At 42.0% G+C, this 16,265-nt stretch overlaps 1 protein-coding gene and 1 long non-coding RNA gene across 2 annotated transcripts in view; one reads left to right on the top strand and one right to left on the bottom strand.

The window, feature by feature from the left end:
* ACTN3 (actinin alpha 3) overlaps positions 1-16,265 on the bottom strand; it is a 50,196-nt gene that overhangs the window by 15,258 nt on the left and 18,673 nt on the right. Inside the window, exons 2-3 of the mRNA XM_069965251.1 lie at positions 7,042-7,156; positions 3,371-3,490 (exon numbers count right to left, since the gene is read on the bottom strand). Of these exons, the coding sequence (XP_069821352.1) occupies positions 3,371-3,490; positions 7,042-7,156 (235 nt within the window). The remainder of the gene's footprint in view (positions 1-3,370; positions 3,491-7,041; positions 7,157-16,265) is intronic.
* Positions 12,814-16,265, top strand: part of LOC138787931 (uncharacterized) — a 62,894-nt gene continuing 59,442 nt past the window's right edge. Inside the window, exon 1 of the long non-coding RNA XR_011362531.1 lies at positions 12,814-12,897. This is a non-coding gene — a long non-coding RNA (uncharacterized lncRNA). The remainder of the gene's footprint in view (positions 12,898-16,265) is intronic.

The raw sequence follows: 16,265 nt of genomic DNA, 5'->3' as shown, positions 1-16,265 counted from the left end.
TTCTTTTACACGGAACGATTATCGTTCGAATTTGCACGATAACGATCGAATTCGAACGATAACCATGCCGTGTAAACACAGCGAACGATCAAACAACGAGCGATAAATCGTTCATTTTGATCTTTCAACATGTTCTCAAATCCACGTTGGTCGTTCGCAAAAAAATCGCAGATCGTTCCGTGTGAACAGTCGTTCGCCGATTTAACCTATGTGCGAGATAGGCTTAAGCCATCGCAAAACCATCGCAAAACGATTTTTCCGTACGATATATCGTTCCGTCTAAACGCTGATCATTATAAAAATAAAATTGTTACTTCAAAATTGTTAATCGTGCGATTGGGCGAATTATCGCTCCGTGTAAAAGTACCATTAAAGAGTTAGTTCTGGATTAGTTGATTATTCATTATGCCTATAATCAGCCATATACATGATATAGTTGTTACTTTTTATCTGAAAATTCCTGGGTCATGTGACCTCACTTGGATACCCCTGGAAATTACATGTGTTTCTGTGCTCTTAAAGGGGTTGTCCAGGGTTTAAAAAAAAAACATGGCCACTTTCTTCCAGAGACAGCACGACTCTTGTCTCCAGTTTGGGTGCAAGTTTTGAGACTCGGTTCCAGTGAAGTGAATGAGGCTTATTCGCAAACCACACCTGGACTGGAGACGAGAGTCATGCTGTCTCTGGAAGAAAGTGGCCATGTTTTTCTTGTGATGGATAAGCCCTTTAATGGGGCCACCATCTCGACCAGCAGAACTTTATATATGATAAAGCTGGATGGACTGTTCCACACAAGCAGTCACAGTTACTGATGATGCTTTTACAGCTCAAGGTGCTGGCTGATCAAAGGTCACATGGCTCAGATATAATAATGAAAAGTATGGAGAGCAGAGCAGGGATGGAACAGAGGACACTACAGGAATAACAATGGTGACTGTGTATTATATGGACAGATGAGTGTGCCTCTTTATTAGGGAATCTGTCATGAAGATACAACCTGCATTTATGGATATTTTTTTTGTGGCCACATTGGTGAACATGTTCGTAAATGTTCGTATGTTCGTACGAACATGTTGTAATTATTTGTGTTCACCGATCACGAACAATTAGTTTGATGTTCGGAATGGTTATAACGATCATTTTCGAACATATTCAAACTTGCGAATGTACGCCACTGCGTAATTTACACTTTGTATCTGACAATCTGTACGCATGCGCGTAACTCTAGACCGAAACGTACGCAAATGAATGCAAATAAAATGCGTACGACTGCGTAGATCAAAACGTACGCTTCTACTGTATGTTTGTTATTTGTTCGTGAATCTCACTTTTCACAATCTTTTCTTTTTTTGTGTTCGGGATCCGAACCGAATATCGGGATGTTGGCTCATCCCTTTGCCTGTGTCATAGAGATTCAGGCTGCACCATTACAGCATCTTATATCTGCACCACATATAAAGTATACAATATTTATTCAGTGTCATATGTTTCACCCCAGCTCAGCAGCATTCATGCTTTGCATTCAATTCTTACACCCCTGTGGTCTCTCTCTTTCCTGCCCTGTGACGCTGTAACTCCAGGAGGTGCGAGCTGTACGGTAAGTGCAAACAGGATGACAGCTCCGGCGTGTGGAGATGGAGGGAGACAGAGCCATCCGGAGCAGCCCCACACCACCAAGCAGCCTGATTACCACAGTAGGAGGGCGCCATGGCTCACTCTAGACTCCAGTCCCGGCGAGTAGGAGGGAGCAGGAGAGGAGGCACAGCGGCACACATTCGATTGACTGACCAACACCAGAAAGCACCCGCTTTATAAGACTTCATCTGGCATATAAGGGTGGTGTCCTTGCAGCCCTTGCTTAACTATATACATTACCTATCCACGTTCCAGGGCTGCTACTGCGTTCTTCTTCTCCCCGGGTCTTGCGCGCTCTAACTTCAGAGTGGCCTGTCAGCTGACAGGCCGCTCAGCCAATCACAGGCCGGGACCGCCGCGGCCTGTGATTGGCCGGGCGGCCTGTCAGCTGACGGGTCAATCTCAAGCTAGAGCGCGCAAGACCCGGGGAGAAGAAGAACGCAGCAGCAGCCCTGGAACGTGGATAGGTAATGTATATCGTCAGTCGCCGGCCGCGCACCGCTATTATACGTAGCGATGTGCGGTCGGCGCCCGACAAAAATAGGTCCAAACCTATATCAACGATCAGCCTGTCTGCGGCTGATCGTTGTATTTATTACATGGAGCGATAATCGGCCGAATCGGGCCGATTATCGTTCCGTGTAATAGTACCCTGAGACGACCCATGACTATTGAGAATATTTTCCAGTACTTTAATTTAGTTTTGTGCGGACTTCTCCTTTAATCATTCTTGACACCGTGATTCCCTAACTTCATTTTCTCACCCACATTATTAGGCTGTGTTCACACACAGTATTTTTGCTCGATATTATGGTCAGTATTTTGCAACCAAAACCAGGAGTGGATTAGAAACACAGAAAAGCTATGTTCTCACGCTGCTGAAACTGAGTGGAGGGCCGTCATTTATTGGAAAATAATTGCTGTTATTTTAAAACAACAGCCGTTGTTTTGAAATAACCTCTGTGATTTGCAATTAAAGGGAACCAATCAGCCCAATTGGGCTGATATGGTTCCCTGAACTGCTGTATACAGCTCCTGCAGCAGTCCCTTACTGGCCTCTCTGCCTGTCATTTATCCTCTCTGAGTGCGCTGACAGGCAGAGCGCTTCGGGTATATAGCTCCTGCTGCAGCCGCGGCCAGTATGTGCTGCGGCTGCTGCAGGAGCTGTGTACAACGGTTCAGTGAACCATTCGGGCTGATATGGTTCCCTGAACCGTTGTATACAGCTCCTGCAGCAGCCGCAGCACATACCGGCCGTGGCTGCAGCAGGAGCTGTATACGCGAAGTGGCGGCCATTCACTTATTTTCAGCAGTGTGTGAACATAGCCTTTCTGTGTTTCCAATCCACTCCTGGTTTTGGTTGCAAAATACTGACCAAACTACTGAGCAAAAATACTGTGTGTGAACATAGCCTCAGCCATGATAGGACACTATAAGGGTTGTCCCATACACCCCCCACCTTAGAAATATTCTGTGTAATGGTGGAGGTGTATTTACATATGAAAATCCCATAACAGATAACAGGAGCAAGGATATTGTCAATTCTGCATTAAATGTCACCAAACTAAAATAAAAAATTGTTATGTACAGTATGTACTAAAACTATACAGGTGTCTGTTGATTAGTATATAACCAGTATAACCAGTGAATCCAACAATATTTTTCCCTTATCACCTGTCCATCCAGTATATTAGGTAATACAGTCACATGACTGACTGTCTGAGATGCCACTCACCCTCTGCACCAATAGAAACCAGTTTCACCCCTTTGCTTGCAATGAAGTCAAGAGCCTTGTTCACATTAGCGATCTTATGGAAGCGCATTTTCCCTTTGTCTGGTTTAGGCAGTCTTTCACCTGTAACAGAAATACAATTAATTAAAAAATTATTCTATTATTACAAAATATGTAAGGTTGGAAAGAACCAGCTACCTGAAATTATTTTGAACTTTTATTTATTTTGAACCATAGTAAGGCTGGGTTCACACTGCGTTTTTACAATGTTTTCTTTTTTCATCCATTTTTGCAGAAAACGGATGGAAAAACTGTTCCTTTTTTTCCGTTGACTTCCATTATAAAAAAGACGGATCAAATCGCTTCAGTTTTTTAACGTCGAACAATTAAGGCAAAGTATGTTTTTGTGTGTGTTAAAAAAATGGCTGCGTTTTGATGCATTTTTTTTTTTTTTATAATATAAGTCAAGGGAAAAATGGACCAAAACGGATGCACACAAATGCATCGGTTTTTCCATCCGTTTTTTTTTTTTTTTTAAAAACGGATTAAAAAAAAAAAAAAACCTATTGCAAAAATGTGGTGTGAACCCAGCCTTAAACAAAAAACAAAACCATTGGTAATACCTTTTCCCCCCAGAAACAGAGGCGCACTCATTCATGGGCTTGGTCCTGCATTGCAGCTCAACCCCAATCTAGAAATGGCTGATCCCCATAGCAAACTTTTGATTGGGTCCCCCTCCCGACTGACAACAAACCTGTCAAGTGTAGTCATAACCATCAGCATTTAACTGTAAGTGATCCTTAAAAGCGCTTTCAGTTAAAGGGACATTGGCAGCACTTAGGAGGCCCGCTAAGCCACTTGGGGGCTGCAAATGATGATGGCTCGGGCGTAGTGTATTACAGGAGAGGGCCACTAGGCCCCCTGATGCAGCGGGCCCCGTAGCAACCGCTATGGCTGCTATGGTGGTATTATGCCCCTACCCCAATGATATGATGGGAAGACTTTCTGCTACTTTTTGATGGATAGCCAATCCTAATTATAGGCCATTAGTATCTGATCAGTGGGCTCCCACACCCAGCACTTCTGCTGGTCAGCTGTATGCCAGAACCATGTATTGTGTAGTGGTCATTCTCGGTAACTGCAGCCCAGCTTCCATTGCCATGAATAGGAAGGGAGCTGCAGTTACTCAGTTTGGCCACTACACATTGCAAAGAGTTGTCTGCTTCTGGCTCTGTTTATTGTGTAAGTGGGTGCTGCAGATCTGACATACAGTGAATTGACAGGGGGTGCTGAGTATCAAACGCCCACTCATCAGATAGCGATAGTCTGAATAAGCTTTTATCATTACAAAAAATATTTTACATGTCAGAGATTGCAGCAAGCCAGGGAGTGAAGCATTATTGGCATACAGTCTTAAAGGGCACCTGCCACCCACTGCCATCTCTGACAGTAGCAGAAAGTAGTGCACAGTAATAGAGAGAACTCTTTCTTCACAGTGATGTGACCATGTATCTTTGGCTAAACTATAGCATCTTCATACATAGCAGACAGACTTCAGAAATCTATGGGAGAGGTGAGCGTGGGAAAGGTAAGCGAATTACGGGAGCACTACACAAACATTAATTAATACAACGTGTTTCAGGGGACCAAATGTTCTCTTCATCAGGTCTACATGAAGTAGGTAAAAAAATGGAAATCAAGAAATTTTTTATTAGGTTGGCACTATGGCACCGCTGGGGTCACTTGGTTCTTAGGTTTACATTTAGGGCTCATTCACGTGACTACATTAGGGTTCTGTACAAGCTATGAGTTGCGGAGCTGTAATCTGTGAGGCCACAGCGAATGTGTTTCCTTTCATAGAGGCCTACAAAGCCTTTTCTGTTGCATCCTATATTAAAGGGGTACTCCATAAGGTTATACAGATTTTTAATCACTTCTATTTAAAAATCTCCAGTCTTCCAGTACTTATCAGCTGCTGTGTGTCCTGCAGGAAGTGGTGTATTCTTTCCAGTCTGACACAGTGCTCTCTGCTGCCACCTCTGTCCATGTCAGGGACTGTCCAGAGCAGTAGCAAATCCCCATAAAAACCTCTTCTGCTCTGGGCAGCTCCTGACATGGACAGAGGTGGCAGCAGAGAACACTGCGTCAGACTGGAAAGAATAAACCACTTCCTGCAGGACATTTAGCACCTGATAAGTACTAAAGGACTTGAGATATTTAAATAGAAGTGATTTACAAATTTGTATAACCTTCTGACACCAGTTGATTTGATTTTTCCCTCTGGAATACCCCTTTAAAGCAGTGCTTCCAGATATCTATCCAATATGATGGCACGGGCCCATTCACACAGAGGAAAAGACGCAGAAATTCCGAGCGCACTCCCCGCAAAGGAATCCTCTCAGATTCCCGCCTGCCTCACTGTCTCAATATTAAGTATAGGGCGCCTCTGCTCTCCGCAACATGTCAAGTCTTTCAGCGGAGGCGCCCTATACTTAACATTGAGACAGTAAGGTAGGTGGAATTCTGAGCGAAGTCTGTGGCGGAGATTCCGATTGTGTGAACGCACCCTTACTTATGATGGCTTCTTCCAGATACTCTCTCATACTAGTATAATGTCACTCTAGCCTAAGGCCTTATTCACACATTCAGTAACATTGTCCGTGATCAACTTATTGACTATTTCTATTGGGCTATTCACACGTTCCGTGCTTTCACATATCCATAATCCGTGCTGTCAAAAGATAATGCAGATAGCAATTGCGACATGGATTAGCCAATAGAAGTCTATGGGATTCGTGACGTCCGTGAAAAAACGTGGATCTAATCTAAGCAAACCAATTACTTTTTCTTTTTTTTTTTACCACTTCAACATTTTTACAGATGCCATTGCTAACCATTCTCCCCAGTCACAGAGAAAAAATTGCGGAGGTATATGCGGACCATAAAAATCACTGATTGTGAGGATGAGGCCTAGCTAATTCTGATCATTTCCTCAGACACAGGAACGGAGGCAGCATGTAATCTGGTCTCTCCTGTTTGTGTGAGACGGTTGTTCAAATAGTTGAAAATACTAGTCCCGTGCAGATGGTGTGTGACATACGTGGTTCTTCGTTCCACAATTTCCCTCCTCGCTCCCAGTGGCTATACCGTATACCGTCTGATGTCTGCTGTAGTCAGATTAGATCGCAGTCAGATCCTGATGAAAGCTGTCTAGGGCTAGCACTGACACTTCTGATAACTATATATAGCCTTTAAGGGGTTATCCAAGACCAGAAAAAAATATTCCTGTACTTATCAGCTGCTGTATATCCTGCAGGAAATAGTGTATTCTTTTCAGTTTGACATAGTGCTCTCTGCTGCCTCCTCTGTCCATGACAGGAACTGTCCCCATAGAAAACTTTGGGCAGTTCCTGACATGGACAGAGGTGACAGCAGAGAGCACTGTGTCAGACTTACAGTACTGCAGGACATACAGCAGTTTATAAGTACATGAAGGCCACATTTGTTACAAATATATAAAAGGTTCTAATACCAGTTGATTTGAAAGAAAAATGTTTTGCTGGATAACCCCTTTAACTGTTCAGCGTAATACGTGCGTAACAATACTAATAGAATATAACTGCTATTAGCTATATACTTCTGTACAGGGTCTCACTGTCCCGTATACCACTTACCGGAGATAACCTCAAGCAGCAGCATAAGTTTCAGGCCATTCCTGAAATCTTCCTCTATGTTCTCAATCTGTGTTCCGGCTTTCCTGAGGTGAGAGTTGCACCAGGCTGTAAAGGTCTGTGGAGACACAACAGGGGATTGGCTCTAATAGGCTGTTGCTTTTATCTACAGATTTGCACACTATACGTTTTGCTATATGTTACCATCATTATACCATACCATCACTATATATAACCATCACTCATGGAGGATTATTTTAAGGATTTTTCCACTTTTGGACTAGTCCTTGCATACAATGTCTCCCCTCAAATTATTTGTATGAATATTTTTCATGAGTGTCTCTTCAATTTTTTTCTTCTTACCTTAATAAGGTAAGAAGAAAAAATTGAAGAGACACTCACGAAAAATCGTTTAATTTTTTGCAGAAATCAATAGTTCAGGCGATTTTAAGAAACGTTGTAATTGGGTTTATTAGCCGAAAAATGCATTTTTATCATGAAAAAAGAAGTTTGAAACTCTCCCCCCTCTCTTCATGTTTCTCTTATGGAGAGGGGAGGGGTTGAGGGCGATGAGGCACCAAAACAGGACAACAAAGAGTTAATTTACAGCTACATCACCGGGCTATCTCCTCTGAAGTTAGAAGTGACCTCTCTGACTTCTGAATACCAGCTTTCACACAGGTCCCGCTGTGTAATCCTTTGTTCTCTGTTCTCTGCTGGTGACTAATCTCCCTCCTCCCCCCTCCCCTCTCCATAGGTTACACAAGGCCCGACTGATGGAAAAGAGTCGAATGAGAGAGGGGGGGGGGACCTGGGGAAAGTCTTTATGAATGCAGATAATGGCATATTTGCCTAATAAACTCAATTATAAAGTTTATTAAAATCGCCTGGACTATTGATTTCTGCAAAATAAATAAAAAAACGACAGTGACACTTTAAAGGAGTTATCCATGCTTCGAAAAACATGGCCATTTCCTTCAAGAAACAACACCACCCCTGTCCTCAGTTTGGGTGTGGGTTTTGCAGCTCGGTTCCATTAAAAAGAATAGAAGTGTATTGTAATACCACTCCCAACCTGAGGATGATAGGGGGGTGGGAGTTCTGTTTTTGCAAAAAAGTAGCTGTGCTTTTACTTATCCTAGGCAACCTTTTTAGACTGAATATTGACCGGTATCCAGAATGCTGTTCTGCCGGTATGCTTACAGTTGTAGATGCGATCTAAGATGCAAAAAAACCCATTTCGAATCAACCGGTGTCAAAATCTCAAGTCTTCCTTTACTTATCAGCTGCTGCATGTCCTGCAGGAAGTGGTATATTCTTTCCAGCCTCTCTGCTGCCACCTCTGTCCATATCAGGAATTTTCCAGAGCAGTAGAGGTTTTCTGGTTCAATGTTTTTTATTAGATTTTTTAAGAACATATTACAAAAGAGAAAATCTATAAGCACTGAATTTAGTGCCAACAGTAAACATGTTTGTACAACAAGCTAACATATGAGTTAACAAAGAATATAGAAACAACAGTAATAACAGGATTGGCTAACACTCTGGACAGTTCCTGTCAAGGACAGAGGTGGCAGCAGAGAGATTGGAAAGAATACACCACTTCCTGCAGGACATACAGCAGCTGATAAGTACAGGAAGACTTGAGATTTTTAAATAGAAGTGATTTACAAATCTGTATAACTTTCTGAGACCAGTTGATTTTAAACACAATTTTTTTTTCCTCTGGAGTCCCCCTTTAATAGATACAATTAGCAGGATGCAACCATAGACCTAAATATTAGATCTTATTACTTGACCGCTGTCGTTTTACAGATATATTTAGTGCATTGATTCTAGCATAGAAAAATCTCAGTTTTTTTTCCCGGTCCATTAGTATGTATTAGTATGTCTATGTTAACCACTAGCTGCAAGGCTTTTTTTTTTTTTTCTAGGCGTCTGGCCAAAGCCACAAATCTGTCAGCTTCCTAGAAAGCTATTTTTAGGGTAACGATATCCTGGAGAGTCCCAAAGAGGGTTTATGGGATGGACACTGTACATCATCTTGGAATGAGGGAGCCTGGCTATCCCATACCAAAGGGAAGGACAGGTGGGGGATCCTATTACTGTCTGCAATGTGCTGCTAACATCTTCCTGCAGGACTTTATGGCAGTGATGGTCTATTTAGGACGCGGCATACCACATGACACCTCGACTCCAGCCATAGAATAGCGCTTTATTCTACAGACACTGTATACATATACATCACTGTATCTCGGGCCGCTTAAGTCATGCATGAGTCATTGCATTAGAAAGCACAGTACAATTGACCATTCACCATTGGCAGAGCTGGGAGTGTATGACGGCCGCGGATTGTTCCCATACCTTCTAGATTATCGCTGCCAGGCCTGGATTGTTACTGTGCAGGGCAGATTATCACCGCTCATCCAGGATCACTACCGTGGGCCGTAGACCAGATCATCATAACTATAGACTACTCAACCAAAGTCGAGAAAAAAAAATGGCCACCACTAAAACAACAGCACCCGTGACGGCCGCAGTCTCATCCTCAAGTGGGCAAAGTTTTTAGATTGTTTAAATTTCTTGGGCGCCCTCCTATTACATTGTTTGAAAATGGATGTAGCTAGTGAAAACCAATATGGCCATTGTTACGGGTCACCAAGCTTTTTCATAATCCTGAAATGTTAGTCGTAAACCTAAGCAGAGTTGGCTTTAGGGACCCTACAGAATTGGGGTCATGTCCCCTTGTGGTGGTAGTAGTAATGTGATATGATGTGTCTTCCAACAACTTGAAAGAAGAGGACCTATATATTCAGGAGAAACACGTTTTATGGTCAGTGACTACCAGTGGCGGACTGGCCCACCAGAGGACTGGAGAATCCTCCGGTGGGCCCCCAGCTTTAGAACCTGCACAAACACTGACTGACATGTCGTTTCTCACTGGTTGTTCATTGGTGGGCCCCAGGATCATCTCCTCTGTTGGGCCCCAGATACCCCAGTTCAACACTGGGACAATGGGTTATGGACGTCTTTAGACTACAATGTCCCTGTAGAGTTGAGTTTCCGTTTCTTTTTATGCAGTGGCCCAAGGTAATTGTTGTAGATGGATTAGACTCTATGTATTGGTTATAAGCTCATCGTGATAGTTGTGTTTTCAGGATTAGTAAATGCATACTCCACTGAAGGGTATTGCTTCTGAGTTTGCTGATCCTGAGCGACAGCCTTCAGCCAGGCCTCCCCACATGAGATCCAAGTTACCTTCTCCGCAGCTGTCAGCTGTCAAACTCAAGGCGATAAAACCAAGCTACAAGCTGTACAAGCTGTTTCCACAAGGGCAAGGCATGGTGTTACGTGATGCTGTAGGTGTATATACATGACGGGAGCTGGAGCTCATTACCACACACACTATATATATATATATATATATATATATATATATACCATTAATTATCATTTACACAAATAATGATTACATAAATGTCTCTTGTTGCTCTTTGTATATATTTTATTGATTTTATAGCTAAAGCTGCTTCTTTTACATCTGACAATAAGCAAGGACTGAGCTTCAGTTTCAACAATTTCAGACACTTAAAGGGAACCTGTGACCATGAAAATGCTATGTAAACTATTGACATCATGTGATAGAGCAGGAGGCGCCGAGCAGAATGATATATATCTTTGTGGGAAAAGATTCTGTGTAACTTGTCATTTATTGATTGAAATATCGGACCTTTCCATACTTAAGGAGTCCAGAATAGAAAGAGTTTGGACTTCAATCAAATTATACAGAATACTTTCTCATCAAGATGTATATCAATCTTCTCAGTTCTTCCTGCTCTATAACCTGATGCTGACAGAGTAGATAATATTTTCATGGTGTCAAGTCCCTTTAAGTAATGGTGGCCATTTTTTTTTATTCTTTTATAGTTTCTTGGAGTCCCTATGTTTTCCCTTGATCTTATGTTTATACTATCACACTACTCCAATAAGGTTATGTACACACACTAATAGAGTTATACAGAGTCCATAGACATCTACAACCCACCAATGGTAATATGTCCTACATGGGTTGCCCACCATAAAAGAGTTAATTAGTAAATGACTGCACAACACGGCCAATAGATACAGTGTAACAGGTCACACCGGCCTACTAACCCCATTCCACCTTTCTTTAAATCCACTCTTCTTAACCATCGTGTTGGCAGGCAGAGACATCATCTTTTAAGGGTGCGTTCACACCTTCAGGTTTTTAACTGAAATTGTGAATACAAAGCCAGGAATCAATTTGAAAAGAGAAGGAGCCTTAGGGTATGTTCACACTGAGTAAATCAGGCGGAACTTTCCACCGCGGACTCCCGCCTGGCCCAGTGTGCCATAGCCTGTCTATGGGAGAGCGCCCTCCCCAATAGACAGGCTATAGCACACTGAGCCAGGTGGGATTCCGCCTGATTTACTCAGTGTGAACATACCCTAAGTTTTTATCCTTGATAGATGCCTTGTATTTATGATCTATTTTGGTTTCTTTTTATTTAAAATTTCAATTTAAAACATGAAGGTGTGAACACACTACAAGACTTAAAGGGGTTATCCAGCACTACAAAAGTACGTCCACTTTCTTCCAGAGACAGCACCACTATTGGCTCCAGTTTGGGTGCAGGTTCTGTAAGTCAGTTCCATTGAAGTGAATGGAGAAGAGTGGTGCTGTCTCTGTAGAAAAGTGGTCATGTTTTTGTAGTGTTGGTTAACCCCTTTAATGCTGCTCAAATATAACTAAGAAGCTAAATTTAAAGGGGTTATCTAGCGCTACAAAAACATGGCCACTTTCCCCCTCTCTTGTCTCCAGTTTGGGTGCAGGTTTTGAAACTCAGTTCCATTGAAGTAAATGGAGCTTAATTGCAAACCGCACCTGAACTGGAGACAACAGTAGGGGAAAAGTGGCCATGTTTTTGTAGCGCTGGATAACCCCTTTAATGATGCCGAGAAAGCATTTGGCCAACACTTGTACATGGCACTAAAAGTAATCTAGTGTTTATTGGAGATAGGATCCAGGGATCAGCCCTCTTAATCTTTATCAGTGTCTATACTCTATTACATGGCGCTGATGTTGAGAACAGTTCACTTAGAGAAGCACAACTGTTGTGCAAGCAGAGTCACATGAATGAGTATTGCGGAATGGAGATTTAAAGGGGTACTCCAGAGAAAACTAGAGTTCTAAGTTACTTCTAATTAAAAATAAAGTCTTCCAGTACTTATTAGCTGCTGTATGTCCTGCAGGAAATGGTGTATTCTTTTCAGTCTGACACAGTGCTCTCTGCTGCCACTTCTGTCCATGCCAGAGCAGGAGAGGTTTTCTATGGGGATTTGCTACTGCTCTGGACAGTTCCTGACATGGACAGTGAGCACTTTGTCAGATGGGAAAGAAAAAAAAAACACTTCCTGTATGACATACAGCAGCTGGTAAGTACTGGAAGACTTTAGTTTATTTTTAATTAGAAGTAACTTACAACTCTTTTTCTCTGGAGTACCCCTTTAAATCTAGTAAAATAACTCTCTCTCTATAACTCTCTCTCTCTCTCTCTCTCTCTCTCTCTCTCTCTCTATATATATATATATATATATATATATATATTGGGGGAGATTTATCAAACATGGTGTAAAGTAAGACTGGCCCAGTTGCCCCTAGCAACCAATCGGATTCAATCTTTCATTTTCCAAAGAGTCTGTGAGGAATGAAAGGTGGAATCTGATTGGTTGCTAGGGGCAACTAGGCCAGCACTACTTTACACCAGTTTGATAAATCTCCCCCATTGTTTACATAGGATCCTATGTATGACAGGTGCCTATTGCAAATCTATACAGGTAAAGATTCACTTTTCCACTCTTAACAAATCATTCCCTTTGTATGAGCTTCCATAGAAACCTACTGCTCTGAAGCAATGCTTAGATACGGGAGCCATTTTTTTTTGGGGGGGGGGGGGTGTCAGTATAGCTGACCACATATACATGTGTACAGTCACATAAATAGGACTAGAACATCTAAAGAGTTTATTTTATAGCGGTACAATTATATATAACACATATTCTCCACTTACGTGTCACAGAAAAATCTTGGAAATTGACTCTCAAATTAAAGGGGCAAACCTTTTAAGTTTGAATTAGACGCGCAGTACTGAAATTGACCACTAGAGGCGCTACTGTATAATATACATAAAAGAATAATGTCCATTTGTTAACGTGAATTAATTACAATTCTAAATTCTCAGCTATCTAGGATACACTATGCGATTTTGTTCCCTTTTCTTTGGTAACCCTCTCTATGTCCTCATAGACTCCCTGTTATGTAATTCTAGGAGAATGGGAACTACTGGAGTCTTTTCCTGATGATATTCGGCTTCCAAGATCTCCTCAACTAACCTGATCCAACCTTAAAATGTATCAGGTCTCTTATATACCCTAATTAAGACAGGTCCTCCTTTCGAAATACCCAAGTGACCTCATGCCCTGCGTTTCCTTCACCCCCCCAGAGTGGAGGAATCTTGAGCTAATTTAGACATTACCATTAAAGGCTCCGCAGTCCGGAATAGCAGCTGTTATATGATGCTGGATTCCTCCTGCTACTCCCCTTACACATGCTGCAAACCATTATAGCTCAGACAGGGCCTTTCAAGATGGATTCCCAATAGCTGGACGTCCAGAACCCCATAAACTATTCCGTGTCCCGGTTATTATAGGAGACGTAAGGAACAATAACAGGAAATAAATTCCACACGTATATCTAAAATTCCAAGGAACAGGATTGGACTGAATTCTTAACCAACTTCGAATTTTTTTATTTCCCTTTATTTTTGAAGCCGTATTTTGCGTGTGTGAATCTAGCCTTAAAGTTTATGTAAAATGATATTTTTTACAATGTGTACGCAGCACTTTTTATACGTTTACCTAAGTAAATTTTTTTTTTGTTTTGTTTTGTTTTTTTACTGTGTGTGAACCTAGGCTAAAAATAATCATTTTTTGTTCCTCCATAGACATCCGACTATCGATATGATATGACTCATCGATATGATTTATTTTTTTTGGCAATATTATTATGGCTTTATATCTCAAAATGATGAATAATAATTGGGATAAATATATATATATATATATATGATATTATTTGTATAGCGCCAACAGATTCTGCAGCGCATATATATATAAATATATATATATATATATATATATATATATACATATATATATGTTAGATGCCAGATCATAATCAGGTCTTTTCTTCTTGCTTAATAAGACGCCTCCTCCCCGTCTTGATGAGCCCCCCCCCCTTGCCTGCCCATCGGGTGAGCGGGGGATACGGCAGGCGTATGCCATACTTTTCATAAATGTCCCCCAAAGTGCTGCTGTCATTTTACAAAACTTTCAACATGAGCCATGTGAAAAGTATTGGATGATGAGTCCTATCAAAAGTATTGGATGATCATTAGAACAACCCATGGGAATCAAGCGGCTGAGCACCCAAGACCCAAAACTGATCAAGCCCTGGCTAACCATGTGATGTGTAAGGAGACATGTAAGCTAAATGGATCAGATACATTGGCCTTCAACTGCCTGACCCATTTGTTCTCAGGGAGAAAAGTCTCCACCACCTCCCTTCTCCCCATTCAGGCAAACCAAATGTTTATGTATATACGGAGGTCAGGTGACGGACAAATTAATGTTCAGCCAATGGCTATTGAAGATGTATGTGCACCTTAACATATAAGCCAGTCTACCCTAAAGGAAAGGAATATCTTCCTAATCTTAAAGGGATACTCCGGAAAAGGGGCTTTATTTTTTTACATATGCCCAGGGGTGGGTTGTTTTAAAATAATAAAGCACCCTTACCTCCTGACTCGAGCACCATTATTGAGCACCACTTCTGGGTCCTAGGGCCCATCCAGCCAATAAGCGGCTGCCTCAGTCGCTGATTGGGTAGGCTTGCCTGCAACATCTGGCTCAGCCAATCACTGGCCAGGACCGCCGCGGCCAGTGATTGGCTGAGTTGTCTGTCAGCTCAAACAGGCCGCACTGAAGCTGCTGCTGCGCGCGGGACCGGGAGGAAGAGGAGTGCAGGAGAAGACCTGCAGTATGGATAGGTAATGTATGGTGTTTAACAAGGGCTGCAAGGACATCAGTAACGGGACCCTGACCAATTAAAATTTCTAATTTGCCTCTACGACATGTCAACATTTTTAAAAAGAGACAGATACACATTAATGTTCCTGTTCCTGACGTATTTAGTCCACAAATTTAAAGCTCTTCTTATAGTACAGGATCCCTATTACTTCTGGAGACTGAGTTTTCTCTTCTTCAGATGGATGGAGTACCTCTACGTGTTCTGAGGGTGGGTCAAACAGTGAAGAACGTTTTGACCGTATTGGTCTATTTCCCATGCTTCACACAGGCCCATAGGGTGGAAATGTTGCTTCATTGTACCTGATCATGTGAATAAAATATTGGATTTGATTTCACCACAGATGCTATTGGACATTCCTATCTTTATGACATCAGACATGTCAGAAATAACTGATTGCATCGGGTCTCGCCCCTGACGCCAGCTGCGATCCTTACATACAGCCAAGGGAATGGCATGACAGTGCGTGCCAATCACTCTATTCTATTGAGAAAACAAGTTGAATTTTCTTACATCAGGAGTGACACCCGCTGTGATCTGTAACTTTAAACATGTCTGATGACCTGTCAAAACTTACCGGAAATGTTAGTAACCCTTTAAAACTAAATAGGTTCCATCCTCGTAATCTTTCCTTATAACTACGATCCTTCATCCCCCTTATCACTTGCTGTTCTTTGTATCCTTTCCAACTCCACTTGTTCCCTTCTATGATCCATGCCCAGAGCAGCATATTCCAGATGAGGCTCGACTAATGCTCCATAAAGCACTCGGATTACATCCCCGTCCCATGAGCCTCTTTTATTACAGTCAGTGCCTGGCGCCCTTTACAAGACGTCTTTTATTTATAAGTTTATCCATTTAATTATCGTGATATTAAAATGTGACACCACATCCACAGCCTGTTAGTTAAGGGGGTTGTACTGGATTAGAAAAACATGGCTGCTTTTTGCTAGAAACAACGCCACACTTGTCCACAGGTTATGTTTGGTATTGCAGCCTCATTCACCTCAATACAGCAGCAATGGACAGGTAGGTGGTGTTTCTAGTAAATTGCCATGTT

The sequence above is a fragment of the Dendropsophus ebraccatus genome, chromosome 4 (genome assembly GCF_027789765.1).
Source record: "Dendropsophus ebraccatus isolate aDenEbr1 chromosome 4, aDenEbr1.pat, whole genome shotgun sequence".
NCBI lineage: Eukaryota > Metazoa > Chordata > Amphibia > Anura > Hylidae > Dendropsophus > Dendropsophus ebraccatus.
The sequence above is the reverse complement of the archived record's forward strand: the minus strand, read 5'-3'. Positions and strand labels throughout refer to the sequence as shown.